This window comes from Syngnathus scovelli, chromosome 2 (genome assembly GCF_024217435.2).
Source record: "Syngnathus scovelli strain Florida chromosome 2, RoL_Ssco_1.2, whole genome shotgun sequence".
NCBI classification, from domain to species: Eukaryota; Metazoa; Chordata; class Actinopteri; order Syngnathiformes; family Syngnathidae; genus Syngnathus; species Syngnathus scovelli.
In genome coordinates, this window is record NC_090848.1 from 10,872,762 (window position 1) to 10,887,751 (window position 14,990).

Genomic DNA, 14,990 nt, shown 5'->3' on the forward strand with positions numbered 1-14,990 from the left:
CTTAAAATTGTGTTATTGGAACACACATTAATTTGCCTATCAGCAGAATTACACAAGAGGGGAAAATATCAAACACATAAAATCAGAAAATATTATTAATATGGTGCATGATTAATTGTTGTTTTAGCTCAAGTTATGCTATCTAGATAATCACATATCATCAAGCTGACATTCCTTAAATAAAGTAAACCCTTGTAATCAAGCAGTAATTGAAGGCATTAAAGCAAAATTGCAAAATTGCCATGGTTACGGAATTGTACCTGCAGATCCATGTTGAGAGAAAGCATGGTTAAGGCCTGGACAATAATGATGTTGTTGTGCAGAATCTGCTCCATGCTGGGATTTGTGATGTACATCCTCTGAAAGTGGCTGGACACCTCAATACATCAAGAAAAAAATACTGTGCTTTTAATTTGGAGCAGCGGTAACATAAACCTTTGATAAGTTTGTTCATGAAGGCATTCTCGCTTTGGAAAAAAAATGTATGCAAACACTTACTGACCAGGTATGGGCAATAGGCAGCCAGCAACGCAGCAAGCACCAGTCCGTCCATTAAGTCCAAGTCAAAATTGACAATCCAGCGTACTGGCGGGACAGTACCTGACATCGAAAGGAACTCACCAATCAATAAAACACATCTGGGGAAAAGATGCCATCAATCCACGAGGACGTGGTTTAATGAGCAAGATTAGAAATGCTCGTACTACCTGAAGTCCACACTATGTCCCTCATGTGACAATAGTTTGAATTAAGCCAAGAGAGAAGCAGGAGCTCGTGGCGAGAGTAGAGGTTACTGGGCAGTGAGTGGATGCTGAGGATTCCGCCTTCATCTTCCTGATTTTGCTCATTAGTTAGGTTGGGACGGCACTCTGACACGCGGCACAACACCAAGACCTGGGTGAATATGGTTCATGGACAAAACTGCAATCACTCCTTTGAGTAACTTATGTACCTAAATGTTACAAGTGGAAATATTTGACAATGCAACAAAATGGAAAGCAAATGAAAAACTTTTCCACCTTGTATATTTGCAGGAGAAAATCGGTCCAGCATCGTTTGCTCAGAGACTCATAGTCAACAGTGTTGTAGTCCACACCTGGCTGTTTCTTCTCAGACTAAAACACGCACACACACATGATGTATGAAAATCATATTAATATGGGTCTTTTAATGATTTTTTAAATTTTTTATTTTATTTTTTTATTGGACTGTTGAACCCAATAGTTGAGTGAGGGTGTGTACAATATACCTGTAAGGTGCACCAGTGTTTGAACTCCAGCACATCCAGTAGGTATTCAGCTTGGATGTGACTCAAACAAGCTCCTTGTACTCTGAGCACAGAATTAAACATTGTGGCCAAAAAGCTTCCAAAACAAATCACTACAGCTAAAAATCATTCATGCTGCATTTTAGTTTTGGAACAAAGAGAAAATGTAGAGTCACCTTAACCAAACTATCTTGAGTAATGGTTAAGATTAACCCTAATACTGTTGTATGTACCACATGTACTCGGGCTGTCTGATCCGCTTGGGGGCCAGCGCCTGTTGATGACGTCCCGCTATATGATTGGCTGAATTGAATGAAGTTTTACCCCCAACTTGTGTGAAGATGCTCAACAGGGATGTTAATTGAACTAGTGTTGCAACATGAGCTTACCTGAGAAAAGCAAAAATGGCTTCATGTTGTTGGAGCAGCTGCAGAGTGCGCTGGTGCAAATCTGTGGAAAATGTCTGACAGTGAGAAATGTTGGGAATCTGTCTGCCCGCCAGATGATGAATCATCTCCACTGCAGACCTAGACAATGAAATAAAAATATATATATATTACAAAACATACAAGTTTTAAATCCACAACCAAGCATAAGGTGCTTTTTATGATCCATGCCAATGTATCTATCATACCTGGGGTCTTTTTTTTGGCTGACTCCCTGTGTCTGGCCATCAGGATTATTGACTTCATCTTCTGACACAATTCTAAAGACGCAAACAAGGTATTTAACTGACAAACACAACTATATGTATGGGTGTATCTAACAAACCTTCTGAGTGTGACTGGTATCGTGATGGGGTGTGGCCCAGTCACCCAGCCAAAGAAACTAAACCACCTCTCCAATGCTAGTAAAACATCCTGGAAATATTGGCCCTCCGTTGATGTTGCAGCAGGGAACAGTGGCACACCGATGTCAGTCTGCGGGGTCTCAGTGTTCGGTAAACTTTGGCTGCTGCTCTGACTCTCACTGTCGCTTTGTTCAAAGGAGTCTAAACAAGAATATTTTGGCCGAGTTGGACAATCAACAACACCGCAACATTACATTTATCAATTAACCAGGGGCTTTTTATAACCTGCTGACGAGGTTTTGGATATTGAGCTGATGGGGTCAAACAAGGAGGACGATGACGTTGGGTCAGATCCAGGACTTGGTGTGTGATGTGTGATGGTTTCAAAAACTGCCGCCCCTAAATGACAATAACCCAAATAGAGAAAAAGTGAATAGCTTGCCTGAGAAGACGCATGTGGCACCCACTCGTAAATGCAAATGTGTGCGTTTGTATTTGTGTGAGCGTGTCTGTGATACAGTACCGCCCCTGAGAACTATTTGTTGCCTGGAGCGTTGAAGAGCCATTTGGGGCCACACAGTCAACAAACAATTGTCACTTGTGGCACATAACCTGACCTTGAATCTGCAACAGACACATTAAATTCAAACAAAGACAAATACCTTGTCAATTGACCACAAAATAACGGCTCCAAAATCATTTCACTGCTACTTGGATTCAGGAAAATATCATTTCTGTTGTTGTGGGAATAAATTGTGGTCTCTCCTATATTTGCAAATACTTGATGAAAGTTAACAAATAGTGTTTCACCAATCTAAATTGGTCATGGTCAGAGTTATATGTTTATGGTAATTTACCAGCTGTATGAAGTTATTTGTATAATAACTATAATAACTCTGACCTTGATATGATACTAACAGTATCTCACATGAGTACATCCTGCATTTTTGAAAATATTTTATCATCTTTTTATGGGACAACAAGGTGGAAATGGGAGCAACACAATTCCTTCCTTCCTTCTATCCTCCCTTCCTTCCTTCCTTCCTTCCTTCCTTCCTTCCTTCCTTCCTTCCTTCCTTCCTTCCTTCCTTCCTTCCTTCCTTCCTTCCTTCCTTCCTTATGTAATGTGTAATTGTTTTCAATAATGTCCGATGTAAAAATATATTTACATTATTGTGAACAGTATTTTCACTTTTGCGAGATACTGTACCGGGATGCAGTTACCTGTTGTTTAGGTGGTCAGTGAAGGTAATGCTTGTACGAATGGACAGAGTCACCGCAGAAAAAAAAGACACTCGGCAGGTCAGTGAGTTCACACTGGCTGCCTGTTTTGGATGAGTGACAGGTTGATTACTTCAATAGTGCAAGCAAAATAGTGTAAATATGGTCAGTCAAAACCTTACCTGGTCTTGGAGGGGGATGATGTTACCCTCTGGGAAGGAGATACAGAATGGCTGCACCTTAGTTCCGTCCTCCAGATCCACCTCATCTATCTCAGCTGTTAAAGTGGTTCCACTGCAGAGAAAATGTTGAAAGTCTGCTTTAGTGGAAAGTAACGTTGCACTGAACATGTCCCCAAAACTTTTTTTATCCATTTTCTATAGTGCATATCCTCATTAGGTTCACAGGTCAGCTGGAACCTATTCATGTTCAGTTTGGGCTACATCCTGGACTGGCAGGTTCTTGCCTTTTTACTTTTTTTTTTGCCTGACTGACTTTTGCTAGTTTTAAAAAAACAGTACTACGTTTGCTTAAGTATAAAGAATGGTTCATGCTTTGAAATTCTATGACAAACGTGTGTGGGTGTGTGTGTGTGTGGGGGGGGGGGGGGGGTGCGATGCAAGGAAGAGGGTTGATTAAAATTCTGTCACAGTTACAAATTCCCACACTTTTGCTGGAACATGAGCACAGGAACATGGAGTCTGAGTTTTTCCTTGCCCTCCTGGGACTTAAGATCAGGGGATGTCCAGAATAATTGTCGATATAAATTGTCTATGTAAATAAATTTGATTTGACAACATACATTATGCAGGCTCCAAGCCTGTCCAGACGTTGCCCCCCCCCCCCCCCCTCCCATGCCATCTGTGCCTATGTTCAGCCGACTTAAAACGGTGGCAGGTATGAAATGACTTTCATTTAACATGATTTAGAATGTGAATAATTAATTCGTATGAGGCACAGCTCAGTTCTATGAGGCAACCACATTATTTCTTTATTTTACCTAAGCCACTTTGAAAATATTAATCTAGGTGCCATTCATGATATCACCAAAAATGCCAATTGAACCAGGGTGCGTATACTTTAGTTGTTAGGTGTATGTAACAATTTATAAATAAATAAAATAGTGTTCATCTACCTCTGTCCATGGCTTATCTCGAATTGTGAACCCACCTGATGTATTCTGAAGCAACCAGGGTAAGTTTGGCTGATATGCTGCTTTCCAAGGGTACAGGGGTCAGGAACAAATAAGGGGGGGTGATGGTTATACTGGGAACTTGGTGGATCACAGTGATAGGAAGCTTTTTGTATGGATGCCCCATCTTGCCCCCTTCTTTCTCTCCCAGGTAAAGTGAGAGGGTAAGTTTGGTCACCGTGTCTACCGGGACGAGAAATGAATGAAAATTGAGAACAGTATGACCGTTAGAGATGAATGTGCGGTTCCTGTCATTTCTCACATGTTCTGAATGCCTGTGGCTTGATCTCGATTGCCAAGCAGATGGACTGACCAGGCCCCAGACAACCAGATGATGGAGACACAGACAAATGTAGCTCGCCCTCTCCTCTACCCTCTGGCGGTGTTGTGTCGCTACGCTTGAACCGCCAGTGCACGCTTTCCTTTCGGGTACTGCGCCAATAGACGCTCTGCTCGCACGCTGCTTTGAGCTCCACTGTCTGAGGGGGGAATAAGAAAGTCATGATAATGATGAGAGCAGTGTTGGTTGGAGTGTCTGACACCAAGCGAGACAGGACCTGTCCTTCACACATTTGGGGTGAAGGCTAGTTGAATGAGCTACTGAGTCTTTTGATGTCCAGTGTTACATAAGGTTTCATGTACAGCCGTGACATCTATTGATGGATACAACAAAGCTGCAGTACAATGGTACTCAAGAATGCAGACCAAGGCTACAGCCGAACAATCCGAATTTGGATTAGCAGATTCTGCTTCTTTTTTTTTTTCTTTTACAAAATCACCTTCAGCAGCATATGAATCTGAGGTAAGATTGGAAATGAAAATGCTACCTTCATGAGAGCAATGAAAATAGTTGAAAAACAAAAATGAAAAAAATACCTTTAAATAGGACTGTGAAGGTTGTGTAAAAGCTTCCACATTGAATTGTAGACTCAACGGAGACATTTCGATTGGAGCACACAAAACTGTTTTAAGAAAGGCTCTTCATTAGGTGATTGCATGTGAAGGCATCATCATCATCATCACTGTATGAGGGAGCCCACCTGTGGCTTGTATGCGTGGTTGTTGCATTGCCATGTTGACAGACCAGGGAATCACTTTCATAACACACTTGCTGCCAGATGAAAAATGGGGCAAGCCGGACGTCGGGGAAGGTGGTGGAGAATGAACAGGCCATCTCATTCCGTTAACCATCAACGGCAGTTTAAAGTCATAGTCAGCTGACTGCAAACAGACATTTAATTACAGTTGTTTATTAAAAGTCTTCCTGTTTATAAATAAAACACACGGTATACAGTGGTGCCTTGAGATAGGATGTATGTTGAATTTTTTGCATAACCAAGTTTATCATTTAAATCGCCCGTACGTAACACAATTATTTTTTGTAATGGCAAAAGTTAGTGTTTGTTTAATAGTACGGGACAGCTGCTATGTGTGGAACAAGCCAGGAGATTTGTGCTACCTTGTGGCTACTTGCCCAGTCATGTGGTACGCATTAAAAAAAACCTTGTTGGATATTTGAATAAATGTCAAAATTTTAAAGATACAATCATATCTGCAGGCTCAGCGAGCACTAAAATGAGACAGGCACTAATTCTCTGCCAAACTGCTGCTTGTTATGAAGTTGGTTGAGTTCACTGCCACCACACAGCTCTCATACCTAAGTTGGAGCAAGAAAATAAATAAATAAATCTAGTCCCTTATATCTCAAGGCACCACTGTGCTCCACAGTTTGTGAGCTTCTTACCTGGGTTGGGGAGAAGACAAGATAGCACTTGACTGTCTGGTGTCCCCGTGCCTCCAGTACCCTCACAACTGAATAATTATCTTCTAAATATTTCAATAACAGATTTCATTTCAAAAATGTAGTTACAAAAATTATATAATGATAAAGTGTGGCTGCTTGCATACGTGAAGTAGGCTGAGGAACCTGTAGAGAGAAGTCTGGATATTGTGACAGGTTGAAGGTGAGCCGAGCTGTAGCTGCTGAGTGATTGATCACTTCAAAAGGTACCGCTCTCTCAGAACCAGTATGGACACCGTAGAAATGGAAGAGGGACTAGATAGAAAGTAGTGAGTCAACCAGAGGACACATTATTCAAGGCATATAGGAGCCCCGTACTATGCAAGTCAATTCATCAAGGCTTTAATGCCCAGAAATACTGTGACTCAGAGTGTGGTCACCAATGTCCCATCCCTGAGCTACTACATAATGGATTTTTTTTTTCCTAATTCAGAGTAAAGAATGTCATGTGATGTAACCCTTGCAGAGTTGTTTTATATATTAAGCCCTCAAAGGAAAAAGTTTAGACACCGCTTGACCAAAACAATACTCGCCTCTGGTTTTATCTGACACACAACCCAAAGAATCGAAAAACTATAACACATCACGAGAAGCCCACCCAGATCCTCATGAAAAAAAAAAAACAAAGACAGTAAAAACATGATGATCTTTTCACTAGTCAACACACTCACCACACTGATGTCAACATTAGGAGGCTCCACAGACCCACCGACTCGCACCTCAATGGGCTTCATGTTCTTCACAGCTATCTGTAATAAGCACACTTATTTACTTTGAGCAAAATATCAGTTTTCTCTCAGTTACTACTCGGACTTTTCTTACGGAAACTCTGGTTTCAAATCTGATGACGGAGTCAGGGTGGAAGTGGATCTTTAGGACAGCCTTCCCTCGGCTGGGCACCATTCCCTCGCGCGGGATGACCACCAAGCACGGCAGAGGGCACACATCAAGCACCTATAGCAGACAGATCTTTTGCTGTCTCAATGTGGATGAGAACTTGAGCCAAGACCTATGACAATGGCCTTACTCGATAATAGGCGTGGTTGTGGCCATTATTGTGTATGATCATCGTTCTGACTGAGGGCATGTTGAGAGGCACAGAATCAAACATCAACCTGTTCTCTGCTAGTCGGATGCAAGTGGAGCCAACCTGAAAGGACACAAACAGTGAAAGAGAGCCCTGCCAACTCTGCTTTTTTTTTTTCCAGTGACAGTTGTTTTTTTCATTTGACAAAACGTGACATCCCAATCTGGATGATGTCACATATGGTGTTTATAAAAACATGGAGTAGCAACACAATTAAATTCAATGTAAAGAATTGAACCATTTGTATCTCATGATTACAGTAAAATCATGTGAATAATAAGAATCAAATTATTTTCTTCGAGAAATAGATGTTGGAGCATTTAAGCATTCAGTAATTTTAAAAATTATTCCCCCGCACAAAATTGCGTGCTTATTTTAAGTACAGTGTCACTCTTTATGGTTATGACCTGGGATTAACCTGGGATTGGAATTAAACATTTTGTAGGGTCATTTTTGAAGAATAGTGTTGTAAATTGAGAAGTGAAGTGAGTTGGAAGTTAAGAAAACATTCTACCTAAAGTAGTCACTTCATTTAGTTTGAGCAAGATCGCTCGGACACCACAACTACAGTCATGTTTTCATTAGCACCTTGGCAATGCAGTGTAGCCGTTGTACGTTGCCATCGGTGCAATAGAGGTCAAAGTCGCCTTCTAGAGGTGATGAGAACGAGGCATGCCACACCACCTCACAATCCATTTCTTTGTAGGGCTCCACTGTACCTGGGGGAGAGGAACAAATTGGACCCAATCTATTTAAACCAATGTAAACCTATTGCAAAAAAGTGCACACAACCAATTGCAGTAGGTAACAGTTAAGGCTAGAAAGACCTTTAACACTAGGTGACTCCCGCTTAACTTGAGCTGCAATCTGACTTGTTTATTCTGAACACAACCAAATGCCCAGATATACTAAGAGGCTGTGCAACTACACTACCTCATCAGTCTAATTTATTTCATATTTGACTTGAGTTGTTATAGGGTTGCACTTGGCTGTTTTTTTTTTTTTTTTTTGTATTAGTTTCTATTTTAATGTGATACTGCTGGTATTAAAAAAAAAGTTTGATTGACTCAGATAAAGCCCAACTAAAGGCCCTGGGAGCAAATATACAGACCGCCACTGCAATATGGACACGGTCCGAACCTGTGGCTGGTCGAATAGAGAAGAGGATCCCACTCTCTGGAACGATGGGCCACCATGTGAATTCTGCAGGGTGATTACGTGGGTTTCGAATAGTAACTGAGCTTCGGTAGCCCGATGAGGCAAGCGAGTTTGCGTTGGGAGTAAGCGTCAGCAGGTGGGTGGACAATTGCAGGTAGTTTCGTACAACTTGAGCCTTGACCAGAATCTGTCCAGGATGTTGCTGATTCACTGTGTAAGACACAGGTCTGGAGATCAAGAAATATATTTTAACATGACTGGTGTGGTTACAAGTAAGGTAGATGTAATATGAGTTCCTCTTCCAACCTGTAGAAGTGACCCAGCTTGCTGCTTTGAAATGTGAGTGTTACTGCGTTGTGGGAAACTGGTGGCAGCACGTGAGACAGAGGAGATGAGCCCTGCAGCTCAAAGCAGTCCACTTCAAACTGAACCAGCACAAACGTTGACAGGGGATTGATCAGCTCCACTTTCTGCTCACACACCGAATGGAAACACACTTCGCCAAAGTCCACAAATTTTGGGCCTTGTGGGAAATCAGACAGAGCGTAAGATTTTTTGGGAGGTGATACTAAGGCCATTTCCTATAAATAATTAAATATATATGGATATACAGTTCATTGAAATAATAATAATAATTCCAACTCTACAAATTTTAGGGCCTTGTGGGAAATCAGACAGAGCATAAGACTTTTTTGGAGATGATACTAAGTCCATTTGCTATAAATAATGAAATCTATAGTATGGATATACAGTTCATTGAAATAATAATAATTCAAAGTCCGCAAATTTTGGGCCTTGTGTGAAATTAGACAGAGCATAAGATTTTTTTGGGAGGTGATACGAAAAATAAATAATGAAATATATGTGGATATACAGTTCAATGAAATAATAATAATTATAGTAATAATAGAAACAATTGTTATTAGTTTCTATTTATTCCTTCATCCTCAGAACTGCTTTACCGACCTATGATAACCTGGTAAAGCTCCTGAGGTGTCAAAGTCTTGTCACAGTCTGTCATCTCCTGGTGAGTAGCTGGTATTGGATGTGAATCCGTTGAGATCTACATTAATGATAAGAGCAAATTTTTCTTGATAGTTGGCAAAGAAAAAAAAACACTGACATTGATTGATTGGTCTGTGAAGCATGCTGCTGACCTGTCTGGCAGTGGGGGTCTTGCTCTTGGGCTGGCTACAGGAAGAATACTTCAGCCTGCTACTTGACTTCTGATTAGGCTTCACGTCGTGCAGGACAAGTTTAGGTGACTCAAGCCCTTGTGCAGGTATAATCCCAAACTTGTCCGCTTGCTCTTCAAGTCTTGTAACAAAACAAGAGAGATATGTTTTCATCACATATTTAAATCTTAACCATTCTGTCAGCAAAAAGGATACTTATTAATACTTTGTCTTGATCTTCTGTAGGCGTGTTTGTCTGAGCTGCCTGATGAAGTCGGTGTATCTTTGTTTATGCAGACGTTTTTTCTCCATCTCCTCCCAAGTGTGGCTATACTCTGGATCCAAATAGGTGTATCGCTGTACTCCGGTGAAGATAGTCCTGAGTAAACACAGGGTGTTTTGTCATCTTTTGGTGGGAATGTTTACTCAGTATTTCCTTTCTGAGCTTACCTATATTGGGTATAAGGTGAGGCCGGTCTGACGCTACTGATTCGGTCGTTTGGCAAAGCCAGAAACTCCTCATCAGCGAACCTTTGACCATTCTTCCTGTCCTGCATGTGGAAGGTTGTCTTACGAGCGCTGACCACAGCAGCGCGTGCCATTCCATAGCAGCAGTCCAATTCACTGGATGGGACGTGAGGACGTAAACCTGCGGGATTGCTCACCACTGGTGTAATACCTAAAGAGAAAAGAAACATTACAAATTACTCATTTTACATGTGCTCAGGTGGTTCTCATTGACGATTCTGGTGATTATGATGACATTTTGGAAATATTCCATAAAATCTATGAGTTGAAGGAAAAATAATCATTTTTACAGTACTTTCCACCATAGTGACAGAAAATGTTTCAGGGTTGGCTGAAGCCTGCACTGAATGTTCATTTCTTCAAATTGACTCATTATCCAAAACTTGTGAGGAGTTTGTAATATTTACCAGGATTTAATTTAGGTGAAGGATGAGTGGTCTCAATTTTGCAGATGGCTGATAGGTGTAGTGGAATGGTGTAAAAGCTGCCAAGCCTTAGCTTAGCATCATCCTCGCGGGGGTCATTAGCCTTCTGGCGAGCGACGTAACCCAAAACATCAAGTTTCTGGCACATTTGGAATGTCCCCTGCTGTCGCGCATTGAAAAACAAAACTATTTCCTGATGAAGAAAGACAAAGAACAGAATCATCCCAATCCATTATATGTATATAATACTGGTGTTGTAGTCAAATAAACCGCCCGAGATGATGAAAAAGTCTCACAGTTGGGAAACACTCAATACGATTACCTGACACAGTCCAGGGGCAATAGTGCCGGAGGAAGGCTGAGCGCCAAATAGCGCCAACTTTCGGAAGCGGAAGTGTATGGGAAGATGCAGACAGAGATTCTGCAGCACGCAAAGGTGTTCCGCACGCTGGCCCATGTCGCAAGTGGGAAAGTCAAATTTATTGGAGGGACTCGGATGCAGATCCACAGGCAACCCGGTGCCCGTAACCGCCAACTCGATAGTGGTTTTACCTGAGACAAGTGAAAAAAAAATATCACTATTTGATAAATATAAGTCACTCAACTAAACCTGTGATTCACAAACATAAATAGAACCATAACAGAGATTTGAATGTGAACCTCAAAACTGAAGCAGACCTGCAAATCACATGCCACCAATTAAATATTGTGCCTTAGCAACAAATAAAACAAAAACTTAACAACAAAAAAAGAATTTTATACACAATCACAGATATTCACTTTACAGGTGCCTTCAATTTTATCACTAGGTAACTCGGGCAGATGTAGAAGAAAAAAAAGTATGTGTGTTTGTGAATACCATTTTGGTGAGCAAATCCATGTTGGCTTCTAACTGAGTCCAGGTGTAGAAAAAGACAGTAGTCCTGCCGACTGGCTTGGCATTGAGCTTTCACCTGTAATCTGAGGGCGGGAATTTATCCATTTCTGCAAGTACCGATACAGCGGTGCCTCGAGATAACGATTTAAAAAGTTCCACGACCACACGTATAGTGCAAAAGAGTCGTTTGTCAAATCATTTTTTCCTATTGAGATGTATGGAAATGCCTTTAATGTGTTCTAGCCTCCCTAGCTCAAAAACAAACCAACAACAAAAAATATATGTATTTTGAAAAGAAGAATATATGCCCGTATTGTTATATTAGCTATGTGCATGTTTGTTTATGGCCAAAGTTTCTGCTAAAATATTTATTCTTCAAGATTATAACATTGCCAAATTCAACAATATCGGGTCACTAAAATCTCAAGGCACCTCTGTATCTTGTTGGTTCTGTTCTTTAACAAATTCAAGGTAATGAAGTAGCTGACAGTATTCCTGACTGATACGTACAATTTTCTAAACACATTATTTTGGGTTTACCTATGGAATACAGGGCTGAAGCGTACTGTCACAGTCATTTTCTTATACGGTCCCAGTCTGCCTTGGTTGGGAATACACTCCACCACCGGACATGGGCAGCGGGAGGTTGGGTTGCACCGCTGCATTTTGGGCAGCAAAGCGAAGTCTGTGCTCTTGTCAAGATTTGCTCCCTAGACAGCATCAGCATCGTCATCACATTTGTTTCCGATACACAGTCATTTTCCAAGGACATCACTTACATTTTCGGTCCCAGCAGCAGAACCCTGAAGTAAGCAGACCCAGTCGCATGCTTGAGGCCCATTGTTTGTCAAGAGCACACGCTCCACGCGGGACGTTCCATAGTAGACTGGTCCGAAACACAGACGAGACAAGGGGTTCCCCTGTCAAATAAAATGACATGTATATTTACATGTTTATCATAAAGACACAATTTGTGAGTGATGATAAGTGGCTGGAGTACTTGTACGTCCGAGAGCTCAAGATGCTGTTCAACCACTTGAGCTCTGATCTTAAGAACCACAGTGGAGCAACTCTGAAGCTTGACCCTGGGAAAGTAGACATGATGAGAACAAAGCGGAATTAGACAAATGTCTGTTATGTTTTGCCTTCGCTGCTTTTTAGTAATAAATAAAAAGCTAAAACTACAACACAAATTTCCAATGATTATTATTGATTGCTTATGATATGCTCTAGTAAATTAGCATGTGGGTTTGAGAGCAAATGAAATGCAAACAAACTTACAGGGCCTTTTCATCAACTTGTCTTGGTTTATCCGCATGCAGTTCAACTGTCAACCGCCTGGTAGCGCCAGGTGCTACAACTCCACTGGAAGGAGAAAGTCGGACCAAACAGTCTCCATTGTGCAGCACTTGGAACACACCTTCAAACACCACGCACGTACATGAGATAAACAATATCTGCTTGATATGATACATCGCTGACGAGGACAGATGAACAAAGACACATTACTAGTAAGAAAAAAAATTCTTCAGACCAACGTAACCTCTCACAATACACTAATGTACTATAGCACAGGGGTTTGGATTCCACTATTTCATAGGTTCTGTTATAACCACCAGATGACCTTGAATTACCTGATGCTGATCCTTGATTGGTGATAGGAATGTATCTTCTGAAGATCTGACCGCTGGCAGGAAGAAACCCAAAGTCCAATTTCGAGTCCATGGATAGGGAGCAAGCCCGAGGAGAACTACATGAACACGACAAAAAGGAATGAAACTAATACAAAATCATCACGCACCTTGACTATGTTTTGTTTCATCTGTAATACTTTCTTACATCTGCAGTGGGACTTCAATGGCTTCCGTTGCATCTATATGAACATAAATGTAGTCTGTGACCTTCTCCTCTTCCACGGGGATGAACTCCAGTGTGCCGCTTACAGACAAACCAGGTGGTATGTTCTTAGCAACTCTGGGTGCTGAGAACTTAAATACCTGTGAGAAAACAAGAAAAAAGGAAAATACAAATATGGGAACCACTTAAGAATGGCCTGGATTTCTGCATAGCTTGATCATACAAAAAAAAAACAGGGACGGCTGTCATTGGAGGACACAATGCTATGTGTGGAGAAAATAGACAGTTAATGTGATGGACAGGGCAACATTGTTTTGGGGCTGCTTGCTTCCTCAGGCCTGGACACAATTCCATCACCTTCAAAAGAAAAGGAATTCTTAAATGAAGAACTTATGGCCGTCTGTCTGCGGCAATTCACTGTATGTGGAATGTCACATGACCAAATCCAGATAACAGGTTGGCAGACTAAATTCAAAAGGTCACGTAATTTTTCTCATGCTGCACGGTGCCATTTATATGTTACCTTCAATGACAATGTGAAAACACATCTGTATATGGGAAGTGAAGGAGCGCTTTCTGTTTTGCAGAAATCTGGCATGTTCTAAATGAAAAAGGTCTATCGACCTTTTCTTGAAACCCTCATTATATTCCTCAAGGCTTCAAATATTGAAAACTATTTGCACAATTCTCAGCATGTTCCACTGCAAGTTGCAAACATTATTTCACTCGACAAAGTGGTCTTTGCCTTGGCCTTTAAACTCACAGGTGGATTAATAAACTGTTATTTGAGACATTCTGACAAAATGTCATTATACTTTACCTTTAACTTGGGGTTTTCAAAGAATATTTCCCTCGTGGTTCTGCCAACATTAGTGGCAGTGATGACAGTGGTGTAGAGCTTGCCCACTTCCACGTCCTTGAACTCGACGAGCGGTGGTTCAACGTGAATGGAATTCTTGGCCATTATTAAGTCTGTTGGAACGTATAAATCGATCCAAAACTCCAAACAAAGGTCAGTTATGCTTGTCGCGGTTCTAGAGACATCGAAAAAATGTGAGTCACCGTCCAACTTATCAATTGCTATGGTAACACAAATCGCGTAAATGATCAAATAGTCCACACGTTGGTAGACAACTTAAAATGTGTTTACGCCGCAGTACGTATAGCGCGTGACGTTTCGGCAGTCTTCTAAATGAGGATTAATTATTTTTCTAAAATGTCTGTTCAAGTGTAGACCGTTAATAAACTATCTTCTTCGTCGTCGTAGTTACCTTTACAGGTCAGACGCTACGCTTGTTGCCATAGAAACGAGTCACTAACCTAACCTTTACATTTATCGGCCTAAGGTAAAATAAAACTTGTCTCGCTACATTTGACATAATTTGGTTGGATAAATTATTTTACAAATTAGCTGAGAAATAAATCAAGCCTAAATAATGAAATCAATTTTATTTTTAGATGTGTTACAATAACTTTCCAATTTCGCGGACTACCTGCAATACCGACACGTACCACAAGAGGGTACGGTTGACAATCCCTGATGTAAACTAAACTATGGATAAATGTGTTTTTTTTAAACTGTACTTCAGATATCTGTAGACTCTTATTTAGT

General features: G+C 41.0%; 1 protein-coding gene across 1 annotated transcript in view; it reads right to left on the reverse strand.

Moving 5' to 3' along the window:
- The window catches only part of LOC125988788 (cilia- and flagella-associated protein 47-like), a 30,950-nt gene extending 15,998 nt beyond the window's left edge, over positions 1 to 14,952 (reverse strand). Inside the window, exons 1-38 of the mRNA XM_049754443.2 lie at positions 14,199 to 14,952; positions 13,361 to 13,518; positions 13,156 to 13,271; positions 12,803 to 12,941; positions 12,522 to 12,606; positions 12,301 to 12,441; positions 12,062 to 12,231; positions 11,504 to 11,604; positions 10,967 to 11,196; positions 10,627 to 10,837; positions 10,142 to 10,370; positions 9,918 to 10,070; positions 9,674 to 9,833; positions 9,483 to 9,579; positions 8,823 to 9,039; positions 8,499 to 8,743; positions 7,947 to 8,077; positions 7,299 to 7,421; positions 7,094 to 7,225; positions 6,943 to 7,020; positions 6,379 to 6,526; positions 6,215 to 6,297; positions 5,511 to 5,691; positions 5,347 to 5,432; positions 4,733 to 4,949; positions 4,449 to 4,653; positions 3,461 to 3,572; positions 3,282 to 3,382; positions 2,581 to 2,681; positions 2,343 to 2,456; positions 2,039 to 2,258; positions 1,902 to 1,973; positions 1,657 to 1,794; positions 1,250 to 1,331; positions 1,020 to 1,115; positions 708 to 894; positions 503 to 600; positions 261 to 377 (exon numbers count right to left, since the gene is read on the reverse strand). Coding sequence (XP_049610400.1) covers positions 261 to 377; positions 503 to 600; positions 708 to 894; positions 1,020 to 1,115; positions 1,250 to 1,331; positions 1,657 to 1,794; positions 1,902 to 1,973; positions 2,039 to 2,258; positions 2,343 to 2,456; positions 2,581 to 2,681; positions 3,282 to 3,382; positions 3,461 to 3,572; positions 4,449 to 4,653; positions 4,733 to 4,949; positions 5,347 to 5,432; positions 5,511 to 5,691; positions 6,215 to 6,297; positions 6,379 to 6,526; positions 6,943 to 7,020; positions 7,094 to 7,225; positions 7,299 to 7,421; positions 7,947 to 8,077; positions 8,499 to 8,743; positions 8,823 to 9,039; positions 9,483 to 9,579; positions 9,674 to 9,833; positions 9,918 to 10,070; positions 10,142 to 10,370; positions 10,627 to 10,837; positions 10,967 to 11,196; positions 11,504 to 11,604; positions 12,062 to 12,231; positions 12,301 to 12,441; positions 12,522 to 12,606; positions 12,803 to 12,941; positions 13,156 to 13,271; positions 13,361 to 13,518; positions 14,199 to 14,342 — 5,418 coding nt within the window. The 5' untranslated portion in view covers positions 14,343 to 14,952. The remainder of the gene's footprint in view (positions 1 to 260; positions 378 to 502; positions 601 to 707; positions 895 to 1,019; positions 1,116 to 1,249; positions 1,332 to 1,656; positions 1,795 to 1,901; positions 1,974 to 2,038; positions 2,259 to 2,342; positions 2,457 to 2,580; positions 2,682 to 3,281; positions 3,383 to 3,460; positions 3,573 to 4,448; positions 4,654 to 4,732; positions 4,950 to 5,346; positions 5,433 to 5,510; positions 5,692 to 6,214; positions 6,298 to 6,378; positions 6,527 to 6,942; positions 7,021 to 7,093; positions 7,226 to 7,298; positions 7,422 to 7,946; positions 8,078 to 8,498; positions 8,744 to 8,822; positions 9,040 to 9,482; positions 9,580 to 9,673; positions 9,834 to 9,917; positions 10,071 to 10,141; positions 10,371 to 10,626; positions 10,838 to 10,966; positions 11,197 to 11,503; positions 11,605 to 12,061; positions 12,232 to 12,300; positions 12,442 to 12,521; positions 12,607 to 12,802; positions 12,942 to 13,155; positions 13,272 to 13,360; positions 13,519 to 14,198) is intronic.
- Positions 14,953 to 14,990: the final 38 nt, after the last annotated feature.